At 44.3% G+C, this 13,607-nt stretch overlaps 5 protein-coding genes across 5 annotated transcripts; 1 reads left to right on the forward strand and 4 right to left on the reverse strand.

Annotated features, from left to right (window-relative positions):
* The first annotated feature begins 312 nt into the window (after positions 1-312).
* Positions 313-3,463, forward strand: BCIN_02g03400 (hypothetical protein). The gene is made up of 2 exons (XM_024691250.1): positions 313-1,753; positions 1,824-3,463. The coding sequence occupies exons 1-2, from the start codon at positions 1,086-1,088 to the stop codon at positions 2,866-2,868; spliced, it is 1,713 nt and encodes a 570-aa protein (XP_024547020.1). The 5' UTR covers positions 313-1,085; the 3' UTR covers positions 2,869-3,463.
* Positions 3,464-6,542: 3,079 nt separating this feature from the next.
* Positions 6,543-10,169, reverse strand: Bcpso2. Its single transcript, XM_001553785.2, has one exon. It carries the CDS (start codon positions 9,927-9,929, stop codon positions 6,924-6,926), a length of 3,006 nt encoding a protein of 1,001 aa, XP_001553835.2. The 5' UTR covers positions 9,930-10,169; the 3' UTR covers positions 6,543-6,923.
* Positions 10,170-10,269: 100 nt separating this feature from the next.
* Bclsm2 lies at positions 10,270-11,250 on the reverse strand. The gene is made up of 4 exons (XM_024691251.1): positions 11,148-11,250; positions 10,937-11,084; positions 10,757-10,847; positions 10,270-10,702 (listed from the first exon to the last, which is right to left on the reverse strand). The coding sequence occupies exons 1-4, from the start codon at positions 11,159-11,161 to the stop codon at positions 10,659-10,661; spliced, it is 297 nt and encodes a 98-aa protein (XP_024547021.1). The 5' UTR covers positions 11,162-11,250; the 3' UTR covers positions 10,270-10,658.
* A 500-nt stretch (positions 11,251-11,750) lies between these two features.
* On the reverse strand, positions 11,751-13,064 carry BCIN_02g03430 (hypothetical protein). Its single transcript, XM_001553783.2, has one exon. The coding sequence runs from the start codon at positions 13,030-13,032 to the stop codon at positions 11,833-11,835; it is 1,200 nt and encodes a 399-aa protein (XP_001553833.2). The 5' UTR covers positions 13,033-13,064; the 3' UTR covers positions 11,751-11,832.
* Positions 13,026-13,597, reverse strand: BCIN_02g03440 (hypothetical protein). The gene has a single exon (XM_024691252.1). It carries the CDS (start codon positions 13,545-13,547, stop codon positions 13,098-13,100), a length of 450 nt encoding a protein of 149 aa, XP_024547022.1. The 5' UTR covers positions 13,548-13,597; the 3' UTR covers positions 13,026-13,097.
* Positions 13,598-13,607: the final 10 nt, after the last annotated feature.

The following is a 13,607-nucleotide window of genomic DNA, read 5'->3' on the forward strand; positions in this document are numbered from 1 at the left end:
TTTTGCTGCTCCTTCGCACTTGTTCTTGCGCTGTACGACACCGCTCTGTACTTTGTACATGGCACATCTCATATCACTCACATCAACTGTCACATCACTCCTGCCTGTTCCTTACCACCTCGTGCTCCTCACGCCTCGCTCCTCGCTCCACACACCCCCTCGCCCGCACGCTCGTCAGATGCATTATCAAAACCCACAGACGGTTACTAGATCCACGCCGCACGCCTCACTCCACGCCCATCCACTCATTCCATTCGCAGCCCACCCACGCACTCTCCACCTCCCACCCACTTTTCAATTTAGAAAAATTCCGTACCAAAGCCACTTGATGAGCGTCCAAGTTCCTAAATTCCAAGGGTCGAGAACTTCTGCTTTTCTTGTCTTTACTTACGCTGCTATCCCTAGTACAAGAATAAACTTCCTCCAAAGAAAAAGACTTTCCAACTAATAAATTCTGCTCAAATCAATCCTCTCCTGCTTTGCTCTGCTTTGCTTTCCTCCGTCACCTCGATCAATTTCTCATTTCTCATTTCGCTACTTTGCACTTCCACTTGCACTTCCCAATCTCCATCTTCCACCTTCCCTCTTCCCTCTTCCCTCTTCCCTCTTCCACCCTCCAGTCTCCATTCCCCCATTCTCCACATTCACTCGTTTCTCTTATCACCTCCAAACCTAAACAAACACCAAAGCAACCGTTTTCCTCTCCAATCGATAGCCTGCTGTATCCTTGGAATACCGCCAAATCAATTGCAGCTCGCGTCAATCCATCGACAGAAACATCAATTGTGGAGAGTTCCGACTGCAACTCAATCCTGCCTACTATAATAACTACCAACCTACGCCCAACCACACATACTTTCGCAAACAACCTCTCACTATTTTGGACGTCCTCGGGTTTATGATTGACACCACAGCTATCATACAACCGTTGAATCAACGGAATCGAAAGTCAGCAAATCTGGAAACGGTACAGAAGTCAAACGAAGAGGAGCCCATCCATCTCAACCACAGGTCGTTCTGACCTTAAACCACACACTCCGCCACCAATTACCCCAACGCTTCTACCGGAAGGTATTATCGCAGAAATGGCGGTCGTCCTCAATTCGGAAGAAAACTCCTACTTTTCGTCAAGTCCTCTTCGTCGATCACACTCCCAGCCCAAATTCGTCACACAACCGTCGCCATATTCACAGTCCCTATCTCGATCAAACAGCGTAAAATTCAACCCAGTAATTTCACCCAGTAATTCCTCAGCCTCTTCGGCACCGTCGTCTCCACAAACCCTACATGCCGATTCTGTCGTTCCTTCATACTCGTCAACACCAGCTAGCAGCTTGTCGCTCGATCATTGCGACGATGCAGACGATGAAGATCGAATGTACTTTCCCACCTATGAAGATACAGGATATTGCGATCAAATTGAAGATTTAGAGCCACCGACCAGTCCACACACCGGCGATTCCTATGCTGTCTCACCCATTTCAAATGATACCTCTGTAATCTCTCGACCCGGGTCCCCAGAAGTACCACAAGCACATGCCGAGGATGACACTGCACTACAAGCGAAACCTTCGCGGCACGTTGACTATTTATCACACAATTGGAAAGAAGAGGATATATGGGCATCGTGGAAACTTATTGTGTCAAAGGGGGGTGAATACTCTAATCATGAACGACTAGAAAATGCTTCGTGGAGAACTTGGATGAAGGCAAAATATAAACTCAAGACTGTTTCGCCTGAAACACTTAATTGGTAGGTTTCCATGATTTCACTCCTACTACTGTGAACAGATTAAATCGAAAAAATGACTAACATTCTGTAGGTTGAAGGATTGTGACGTGACCTGGCTATATGGTCCACTTCAAGCTGGACCCACCACATTCAACGCCCCAGATACTTCTCCTGTGAGCAGCAGCAGGCTATCGAAATCAAATTCCTTTTTGCAAAAGAAGCCAATTCTCAAGAAACGAAGCATGTCCGAAATCATGCTCCAGAGGTCGCTGTCATCATCTTCATTACTCAAACAAGCTGCAGCAGCAGTCCAGGCACAACAATCTGGAGACACGCGCCCTGGTATAATCAGAGCTTCATCTGACTACGTTCCCTATGAATTTGCAAGTAGACAATCAGAACAAACTGATTTAAGTATGCGTTCGTCGGTTACCTCGTCAGGACTAATCACCCCTGGTACTGAAAAGAAACACATTAGTTTTAATGAACAAGTATCGCAATGTATAGCCTTGGAAGTCAAGGGCGATGATGACGACGAGCTGGACTACAGTACCCAAGACTTTGACGATAGTGACTCCGATGATGGAGCTATCATGATGAAGAAAAGCACTTCTAAACGACAACTTCCACCAATGAGGAAGAGGATAATTTCAAGAGTCAACTCCATGACTGACAGCAAAACCATTGCAATGTTACCGTCCACAACGCTCAAATACCGAGCAGACACCCCCGAGCCCCAGGAAACAGCCATGAAGCACAGTGGCTCTTTTCACGGAGGAAAGTTGTCACCGTCACCCTCTCAAGATACATTGAAGCCTTCGAAACCTTCAACAAGAATGCTTCTAGGTGATGATGAAGACGATGATGATATCGATTGGCAACCACCCAATTCCTTTGCCCATAGAAAAGATAGCGTATCCATTGCGCAAGATCGATTCCACAGTCTGAGCACCTCGGACTCTGTCGGTAACGAGGAGCCTTCCGGTATGAGAAGGACGCCATCTGGCATGTTTATGCCCTATGAAGAAGACGAAGATGATGCTGTATCTGAAGGACTTTTTGGAAAAGTTGTCGATACTGTAAATACAGCAAAGGACATCGCACATGTCATCTGGAATGTCGGATGGAGGCGTTAATTTTCAGAAGCGCACAACGGTTCTCGAAAGTCTCACTGTCATTCCAAGGGTCAACTCATGCACACGATACAATTATTGATCGAAATATAATGTCGACGTATATACGGCGACTTTTGTACATAATATTAAAGCACATATAGATGCTGCATTTACACACCGGGTTCAGGAACCACAATTGGGATTGGTCGGCGTTTTTGGCTTGGGAACGGTTTTTGCTCTTAATGGGGTCAGGGCTTGGGGATGATGACCAAGATTGTACTTTGGCAATGGGTTACACATAAAGGGCTTGGGCAAATTCATAACGATTGGGGGGATGGGCTTTCACTGGGTATAGGAGAGACTGGTTTGTCTTTTGGCGAGGAGGAAAAAATTGGGTTTACACTGTACGATGAGGACCATGGGTTGTGCGCAAGTACACTATATAAATGCACACCTCACTGCATTTTCGCAATAATGCGAATTGGCAAACGCCATGCCTAGGGAGGAAAAGGAGAAGAGAAAGAAATTGGCGAACTATTGAGTATATACACCAATACAGTAGTCAACAATAATGAAAAATATACAAAGCAAATAATCTCTTGAGCTATGTGATGCAAAGTAATGTGGTTGGTTGGTTATGTTGTGATTTGATGGTATGTGAGGAATAAAATCGGCTTTGATGAAGTGTCGTCATGTTTTTACACTAGATGAGAAAATTTTGCAGCCTCTTTCATTCATCCTTTTACAATCATTCCTAGAGTTTCCCCTATGATTTCTATGGTCCATCCTATGAGACTTGAGTATCGAAACCTGAGTACGTTGTGCTAATTTCTTTTCCTTTGTCGCCTCCTATACTTCTAGAATGCGCACATCCTGCATCCCGCATTTGCGCCCTTTCTTCTGTTGGATTTCTCTGCATGCTGATCTACGTTGAAGATTTGATTGATTGACTCTATTGTGTTGATGGTCCGGTGTAGTTAGTATAGTGTAGTGTAGTGTAGTGTAGTTTAGTGCAGTAAGGGTGCAGTGCAGTGCTGGGATTACTAGGATTATGTCTGTCTGGCTGGGTTGATGTTGATGATGTGGATGTGGATGTGGCGATTTTGGGAGGGAGGTGTGGATTTTAGGGGTCCTGTTTAGGGGGGATTTTTTTTGGTTGGTCTTTTTTTGATTGGGGGTTGGGGTTTCTTTTTCTTTTGGTGGTGTTTAAGATGAAAGGTTGGATTGGGTTGGGATTGGGATTGGGTTTGGAGTTGGAGTTGGAGGGGGAGGGGGAGGGGGAGGGGGAGGGGGAAGGATGGAATATGGAGATGGGAGTTGGGGAGAGATTTCACGCAGGCAGGCAGGCAAGCAAGCAAGCAAGCAAGCAAGCAAGATTGTGTTTATGTGTATGTGTATGTATATATGAGATTATACTAGACTACATGGAGCATATGATCAAGAAATTGATAGGGAGAAAGGACATGTAGAAACAATCGTAAAGGCATACTCATTCCTCTTTTCTTTTTTTTTCTTTTTTTGCATTTGCATCTGCTTTTGTTTTGCTTTTTTGTCTTTGATGCTCTTCTTCTTCTTCTTCGTCTTTTTCTTCTTGCTCTCGTTCTCGTTCTCTATCTCTATCTTGTAGTCGGTCTCTTCGTCGCATCCAATCGTACATGATCACGTATCTACAAATCCGGGGTAGAGTACTAAGAACAGCGCCAGAGCGCCAGAGCGCCAGTCATTCCGATACTAGCTAGGTAGCTAGCTCAACCTCGGCATGGCAAAGACGCGCGCATACGGAGACACCTAGCTCGGAGGTAGATATTTTCTCCATTCTGTTACTCACTCGCTCACTTAGAGAGCGCGCTAGCCCGTTAGCGAACTCGGTACGCAGGGAGATGCATCGCTCAGCCTCCTTTTCGATCCGTCGAGCATTTCTATAATCAATTCCAAATCGTGCTCATCCGTCTGTCTATTGGAATTGGAATTGGAATTCATTTGACATGTCAATTTTTTTCTTCCTCCATTCATTCCTCCCTCTCGAGCCCCCCCTCGCTCCCTGCGGCTCCCCTCATTTTTCACACACATGAGACATCTGACCACCACCCCATATCCACATCCGCATTCCCAATTGCAACCCCACAAATTGGACTCGCGTGCCATACATATTACATACATACATACATACATACATACATAGCACACCGACCTACGAGCACTCTGCACATCACAGATAGGTAAGCAAGCTCGCAAGCTCGTAAGCTCGTCGATTACTCCATCCCAACCTTCCCATGCAATGCACGCCACGTTACCCCAAGAAATGTCCTGAAACGTTTAGGTCGATCGACAAATGAGGCGGACTAGACGGGGTCCAAGAGTCAAGACACAACACTCCGTACCGGACACCTAAGACAAAATCCCCTTCCCTCCCCCCCCCCCACTTTATCAGAGCTTTTTCAAATATACATGTATATATATGATTTATAATATTGGTCATGGGACTACTTGTCATTAGAACCCCCCCTTTTTTGGCTTCCTGCTTGCGTTTGATATGTGGAGTTGCTGCGTAGCTATAGATGCATATTGATGGCGATTGAATAGATTGACGGGTATCGATACATGTACTGAGAAGAAATATGCATAGAAATTGGCAATTAGAATTTCTCATCTGATCACCCCGCATCTAGTTAGTATCTCCCTACCTACCCAGGTGGCTATAGTAATAAATCGTCTATAAGCTCAAACCAGAATTCCACACATAATCAATCATCCAAAAATCAACAGACAAGGGTACATACATACATACATACATACATACATACATACATCAATAGTACATAGTACATAGTACATAGTACATAGGTACATAATACATGATACATATGCGTGCCATCATCATCGTCATCATCGTCATCATCACCATCATTCCAAATTTCATCCACATTATCTCTATCCATCCCTCCATCCATCTAGCCACCCATCCCCATACCCCCATACCCCTAATCACCCATTCCCATGAAACCCCCGAATCCAACGAACAAAACGGTCCATAAATACCAGGATCCCCAACGCAGTTCCTGACAATCATTCCATCATCTGTATGCATCTGACCGCCGATCGCGGCGTACCCTGAAAATCCGCAGCGAAAATCATGGCATCACAAAAGATGGGGAAAATATGCCGTGAGATGGCTGTGTGGGGGGAAATTTGGGAGAAACACAGGGGTGAGAAACAAGGGGGATCCCGAGGCTTCGGGTAATGGAACTTGCTGGGTTGTATGTACCTAGGTTCGTGATCTTTTTTTTGGTGAAGTTTTATGAAAGGGACCGATTTTTATATCATCAATTCGGGAATGGAGATAGGTAATGGTTATGTATAATATCATGTACAGTTTTATATTGTTATTGTTGTTGGAGTTGTGAAATTCGATAAATGTACGTTAGCTAGATAGATAGATGGTTAGTCATTGATCACTCGGATTTAATAAATAGTAATACTAATAGTAAACAGTGATTATAGAAACGACTGTATCTAGTATTTTTCGTAAATTATGTTACCAGCTAGTTTGTTATATCTAGGTAATTGAAATACTACCAAACAATATTATCAGCTTCAACTCGCAACTGTGTAGTATGTACTAAGAATGAAAGCTCCTGTATCGATCGGAATATAACTAAAAGTTGGCCAAGAAGTCAAGATACTCGTAAAGAGATTGTGGTTGCATTTTTTTCATTGGCTCTTCGAGATGTGAGAGGAGCTCGCTACCCCTAATCACCAAAAATATACCTAATTGATTTAGCACTTTAAGCAAGAGGGAAAAGGCTGATGATTCCTGTGGCAGCAAAGTCAAATGCCAAAAAATACACACAACTAAATGTGCACAAGATCATCTAATCTATCATTGTCATTAATTCATAACCAAGTAACCCACTACAATTCTTCATCCCTCTGACCTCTTATACTTTTACCTAAGCACTGTTTGTCGAGGTCTGCCCAAAATACACATCAGACAGCTTGCTACAATTCATCCTGGGACCCTTCAACTTGGGACTAAAATCTTGAAGAAGCTATTTAATATCCAAATAATCCGCCCTCTACCACTGAACCATTCCCTCTTCCTTCCCATTTCCAAATCTCAGTATCCCATGTTTTCTCCTCTCCGTAAGCCACCTATCAATCCACATCTTCATTCGTTTTCTCCCAATTTCACTACCGACATTGACAGTTGGAATCACCTTTTCAATTCTTAAACCCATAACAAACATCGTCAACTCCCTGAAACTGCTATGTTCAGAATACGGTACTCCAAAACATTGCGCTTCCTTTGTACTTCCTCTCTGCGGTACCAACTCTCCCATGTTGTATTCCGATCTCCAATTTCCAGCAGTAAGAATCGTGTGAATCGGCGGAGAATCTACAAATCTAGAATTCGGTGGCTTATAACTCCAACCACTTGGTCGAAACCCCACAACACGTGTGAAATGAGGCTTATAGCCAGTAAGGTAGTCTTGTAAAGTTTCGGGCCGTAAATCCATGAGCATCTGCATATGAATTTGTGCCTCTCGAGGGTCTGATGTCAGGCGACTTGTAAGTTCGGGATCTTCTAAAGCGGCACAGATACGCATTTTCCCGGGAGTTGCATAAATTTTGCAATCTAGAGCGCGAGCTATACCAAGTACGATGCGTTCCTTGCCAATACTGTAGGTACCACAAACAACAAGTAAGCGGCCTCGAGCTTTCTCCTTGCTTTTAGAAGATGTATCTGGGGTTTCAGAGTCCTCAGCCTCAATCTTTAGAGAAGGTTTGATGAAATTGGTCATCTTGGATCCTGCTCTTTCTCTCTTGACTGTCTCCCATGCATCACTTTCTTCTGCCTTTTCTTTACTGAGGCTGACACACATATCTGCGCAAGCTTTTACAACGTCGTCTTGCGATGGGAATGAGTATTTGGGATTCAAGTATGTAGTATCAAGATAACAGACATCAATCTTTTGCTGTTTGGTCTTCCCATTGACTGAGTCAACAACGTTAGGCATTAGAAGGGGATGGGCAATATGCGCCGGACAAGCTCGAAAGTCGCCACAGTGAAGAATGCGTTGAACTTTAGGCCTTTGGCCACCACCAGTAGTCTTCTCGAAGAGGAAAAGCGAGCTTCCAGGACAGTGGTTAGCTGGAATCATTATTACTGAAACGCCCTGTGTATTGGGCACTTCTAACTTGTCGTCAAACTCAATGGATACAACCCATTTTGGGTCTACTTTCAGTTGTTGTTTGACGAGATTGCCAGTAACTTTGCTGCAATATATAGGACCGTGTGACCAGGTAGAAGTTAGACCAATGTAATGATCGCTATGAAAGTGACTCAAGAAGTAAGCATTACAGCCTTTAACTGCGCCATATCTGAATGCATCAACGCAGATGAATAGCCCAGGCATGATCTTGTAAAATGGGCAAGTCCTCTGGTATGCAGGTTTTCCTCGAGACGACTTTTCACTATCTGCAGCGTTAGCCCAAGCAGCATCTTCTGCGTGGCCTGACATGATTTTGGAAAATGCAGATCCTCCCTCGTTGTTGAGATCAATTGGGTTCACCTGTCCTGGTCTTGGGACTGCTGCTTTCCTGGCAAAACGGTTTCTAGCAACTTCGGGCATTACCACTTTTGCACCGCTTGATTCTGAATTTGCTTTTGCTTTGATTTTTGTTGGTAGAGGTATGGGTTTTCCATCTAAACACGCATTGACATGCATTGAGGCTTGATTTGGAGTAATACTGCTCAAATCCGCACCACACAGAGGACAAGCGGAGACACTTCCTTCTCCTGCATTGCTATTAAAGCCATCATCGTCGTCGAATCCATTGAATGAATCTTCATCTTCCTGCGCTTCATCGGGCTCTAGGTTGTTTTGTTCCTCCATCCATTTGCGCTCTAAAAATTCTTCACCATTCAGATCTTCATCAGGAAATTCACCCATATCCTCAAAGGTTGCCCATGTATCTACACTTTTATTCTCCTGCTTTAAGGCTGGAACTTCTGGAAGTGGATTGCTCTTCCGTTTTCGTTTTCCTTTGCTCTTTTCCTTGCTACCAGCCTTTTTTGAGACTTGTACTGTTTCGGGCTCCTCGTACTCTGATTCCGACTCTAGTTTTTCTTTGCTCGTGCCGTCGAAGTATTTTGAACCTTTCAACGTTTCTGGTTCCTCATCTTCCGATGATGATATGGTCCTTGTGCTTTTTGGCTGTAATGCTTCCCATTTCGCTTGAGCTCTCGCAACCGGAACTTTCTTCCTGGGCTTGAAAACGCTACCTTCTAGAGGTATGAGTATCTCGGTAGATGATACGACAGAGGCATCTTTGACAATCGGCTCCTTCTCAATGTTCAATCCTGCAATGCCATTCTTTAAAGTATCTCCATTTTCCTTGTCCTTTACGTGTGTTCGTCCTTGTTTTTGATTCTCAGTCTTGGGGGCTTCCATGAACTCTCCATCGCTATCGGAATCATCCAAGAACGGCCCGGATCGACGTGGTGCTCTGATTGCAGGTTTCGATTTTTCAGCTGGCAAAGGACTTTCGACTGGAGGACTACATGGCTCAGTTGGTATTGAAGGTGTTGTGAGACTGGTTTCGAAGTCTTCAATTTTCGAACTGTTTGAAAGTTTACGCTTTTTGACCGACCTTTCGGTCTCATTGTAACGTTCACCAATTAATTCTTCGCTAGCTCCGTACAAATCGTCTTCATCCAGGCCTGGACTGAGTTCGCGAGGAGGAAAATGTGATGCCACGCCAGATCTTTGCGCTACAAAAAGAGAGTCATCGTCTTTGAGTGGGTTGTCTACTTTCTTGAAGAAATTCAGGATGGTGCCATTGGCTCTCACTGGCGTTTTTACTGTCGCACTCTTCTTCGATGATTGCTTGTCGAAAGCAGACATAATGGAATTTTTGGCAGGTCGCGGGGTGGCCGGTTTGTTCGTACTTCGAGGGGCCATTGTAATTACCGGTCGAGGAATTGAGGGAGTGCCGGGTGGCGTAGGAGGTCTACCTGTGGAGGGTTTCAAATGGGATTCTGTAGATTTAGTTAAGTTCTCTCGAGGGTTCCGAAACATAGTGTTTTACAATTGTGCGGTACCAGGAGTGTGAACTGTCAACGTTTGCCATCGGCGGTTGCTCGTTTGTATTTCAAGATGCAGTGCAGCGCAGTGTGGAGGGCAAGGCTGACGCTGCTTTGTCTAAGACATTGAAAAATGAGGCAGTCCCGACTTGATTTAAATTAATTGCTATAGGCCAGAAGTTATTGGCGGATTACTTGAACCTGTAGAAGTATTTCCGAAGAAAGATAGATTGTCTAGAGGCGATTCATCTGGAGTTGGTCTGATAAGAAATCACGAAAAGTAGTGCGCGGTCCACGCTATCACCTGACACAAAGCGACAAAATATTCACTTATTTGGAGGGGCAGCAGAACCAATAAATTCCCTTGGATTTTTGAATTTCATGGAAGCACAAACACACATTATATAATACATCTCGAGCTGTCTGTGTTGTCTTTCTCGAGGGACTTTCAGCAAAGTTGGGGTGAATTATGAGATTTTAATGTTTTTTCCTTGCAACCCAAGCAATTCGAAGCAACGTATTGCCAAAGTTGCTTTTCCGTATTTGCTTTCTCATAAATCTTCATTAACACATTGAATGGTCTGAGTTGGCCAATTGCAGTGCCTATCCTGTTGATCAAGCCCCTCTCCCCATCCGCCCTCTCAATATCATCTGTAGCGTATATTCTTCCCACGAAGGAAAAGCATTCACATCAACTATTATCTTCCGCTCTAAGTGTATGCGTTCATTTTCCTTTGGTCGCCTGTTGCGCAGCCTCTCTCCTAGTAGCTATGAATGATCGTTAGTCTCCGCACGTAGTATTCGGACAATATAGAGACCTACCATCTTCCAAAAGTGCTGTGTCAATCACGCCGCCAGGAAGATGTACGTATCTGACGACACTTCCTCTTATGAAAACATTCTTGACCGATGACTATGCGCGCATCATCAGCATCACAAAACTCGAAGCACAGAGCCCGTCGCATTTCATTGCGTTGCTGTCGTCCATGTTGAATTACTGACCAGATGTGGGTATTTCAGCTCCTCAACCACTTGTATGTCATCCAGCTTGATGTTTAGGTATTGGTCTACCGACTTTAATATGCCCTTGATTTGAATATCATTTTTGAGCTCGACCGTAACTTCGTGATCTACTAAGGTTTTAAAGAAGCTATTTGTAGAGGAGAATTATTAGTTGCTGCAACTCCAAAGCTGTTTGTGGGATCGCACTCACCTGAAGAACAACATTTTGGCAGACTGGCAGCTGATAAGTAAGGTTCGATATCGTAGAGAGCTTGTAAATTACAGAGTCTCGAAAATGGAGTTGACCACCACCCAAAAGTGATGATGTCGCATTTGATGCCTCAGGCACATGAATCGAATGGGCACGGTCCAGAACATCCAATTGAGTGCGAGTGTCAACTTCCTCACCAGGAGCTCTGCACTGAAACAAACAACGATCAGCGATGATAGAGACAATATTCCTACTTGAGTGCGGTGGAGGCAGCCTGTCTTGTAACCATAATCTGAAACACTAAAGATGAATTTCTAGAGATATCCTCTAATCATCTTCGACTTTTATAACCTATCATGTATAGCTGTTCGAAAGTTCTGTGAAATCTCAGAATCAATTGGCCGCAAGACATGGCGTGGCCTGGGGCGTGAGTATGCTAGATGTCACTTCCAAAGTGAGTATATCGTGATATTTTTCCTATCCTTTTACTTCCGATGGCTAGAAAGCCGGTTTCTTCGCATATCTTTCACATTAGGAGGAAAAGCTTGCATCACAATGCAATGCAGCACAAGTGACTGTTTGTCATGATGAGACTGCCAGCTATGGTTCCTCTGGAAGTGGAGTGGTCATAAATTAAAATTTGTATATAAAGTCATACATAAACAGGAGTGTAATACATCTGTATTTATAATTCCCTATCCCTCTCCCCACCCTGACTACCTTGACCTATCTTCTCCAAGAATTCGCTTACCCATTCTTTTCTTCCACCTTCCGTTCCGTAAAACTCTTTTCCATACCAAGCCCAGCATTCATCATTGACAACATCACCATTGCAATCCTTCTTCCCCTTCTGGATTACATCCATCTTCGGCCAAACTCCCAGCCGCGCCCCCATGCTTTCATCTAGGAAATTGTCCATCAGAAGCTGTACAATACGTTTTCGAACGACGTCATATTGAGATCCAGACTTCAAGAAGACCGACTGTAGGTATGAAGTACCATCTTGCTCAAGGAAAGACTTTTGGATTTCTGGCGATTTCAAGAGGCCACTGAGAGCTGAAATTTGAGATTTGAGAGATGAAGGTGATGTTGTGGAGGCTGACAGCTTTTTCTGGAGTGCGGGAATAAGACTTAATCCAATTTCACGAAGGATAGGACAAGTAGGTTTCATGACGATATCGTGAAACAGGGAAAGGGAGCTGATGGCAGTAGGATTGTTTTGTAGGGAGCCGGAGAGAATGGCGGAAGCTGAATGATCATTTTCATCTCCAGATCCCAAGGACTCCATGGCCATGAGACATATCAGGGCAGAAACTGCCTCCTCATCGGCCATAAGTTCAGATCCGTAGTAAATGTCGTGTGACAGTTCCGAAAGAGAAATCAGAGCCGAGTCGAGGGAAGCATCTTGCCCTTTCAATGAGGCAAGAGACGTTCGGAATGATTCAAAGTCAGATGATGAGGGTGGTGGGGGCTGTATCTTCCCATGGCCACTGTAGGCTGGTGCGTCTGAGGGTGGTTGGGGATCTTCCGAGGTTTCAACTTCGACATCTTCAACGACGACCATGGCTTGTTCTGTAGGTATGTCAAGCTCCAGCGTGACATCATCCCCTTCCATTGGAATATTTAAGCGAGCTTCCTTCAAGCCAGAAGATATATTTAGCCGAACGTGGAGGCCTGGTGGAATGTCTTGTCCAGGCTTGATGATTTGGAAGTCTCTCGTTGGCTGAAAGATTCGAGGGTAACATTCAGCTTGGTTGTCTGTAGGACATATGAGTTCGGTATTTGCGGATGGCGAGGCTTCTGGATCCATCGAGAATGCCCTCGCAAATATTGGAAGACTGAGCCATGCTAGGCCCAGTATGCTGCGTATTCCTACACTAACCATTTTAATTTATAATTGATTATGAGATGTATATCGAATAGAATAATAACTCTTTTCGAATGAGCTATTCAATCAGCTACAATCGATAGAAGTCGTTTAGCTTTTCTTCTGAACCGTCTCAGAATTCTTCGTTGCCTCTCTGCTAGGTCGAGGTCCTTGCAGGCTTGATCGAAAGCTTGCAAGTCAAAAGGCTGAATTTTTCCTTCTTTTTGGCCCTGCTTATTAACTAGCCACTGATCGAAAACCCAAGGATAATTTTCAAAACACGCTTCTCCTTCCCAGCTGGAATATAAAAGAGGACAATCTCTCCACTTGACGAGATACCAGATGTGGTTGTTCTTCCCCACTATTTCAGCGAGTATCTTCTCGGGTGGTCGTTCTTCGGAATCACTTTCTAATGAAGCAAGAGATTCTGCTGAATTTGAGTCTTCTGATTCACTTTCCAGATTTAAAGCATCAATGAGAACAAGATGGTGACCTGCTGGGTTATTTGTAGTCATCGTAAGGACAAGTGGCATTCAAATAAGTACAGATTTATCATTTAGTTGTTTCGCCGCGCCGGTCAATCAGGAAATTTT

The sequence above is a fragment of the Botrytis cinerea genome, chromosome 2, assembly GCF_000143535.2.
Source record: "Botrytis cinerea B05.10 chromosome 2, complete sequence".
Taxonomy (NCBI): Eukaryota; Fungi; Ascomycota; class Leotiomycetes; order Helotiales; family Sclerotiniaceae; genus Botrytis; species Botrytis cinerea.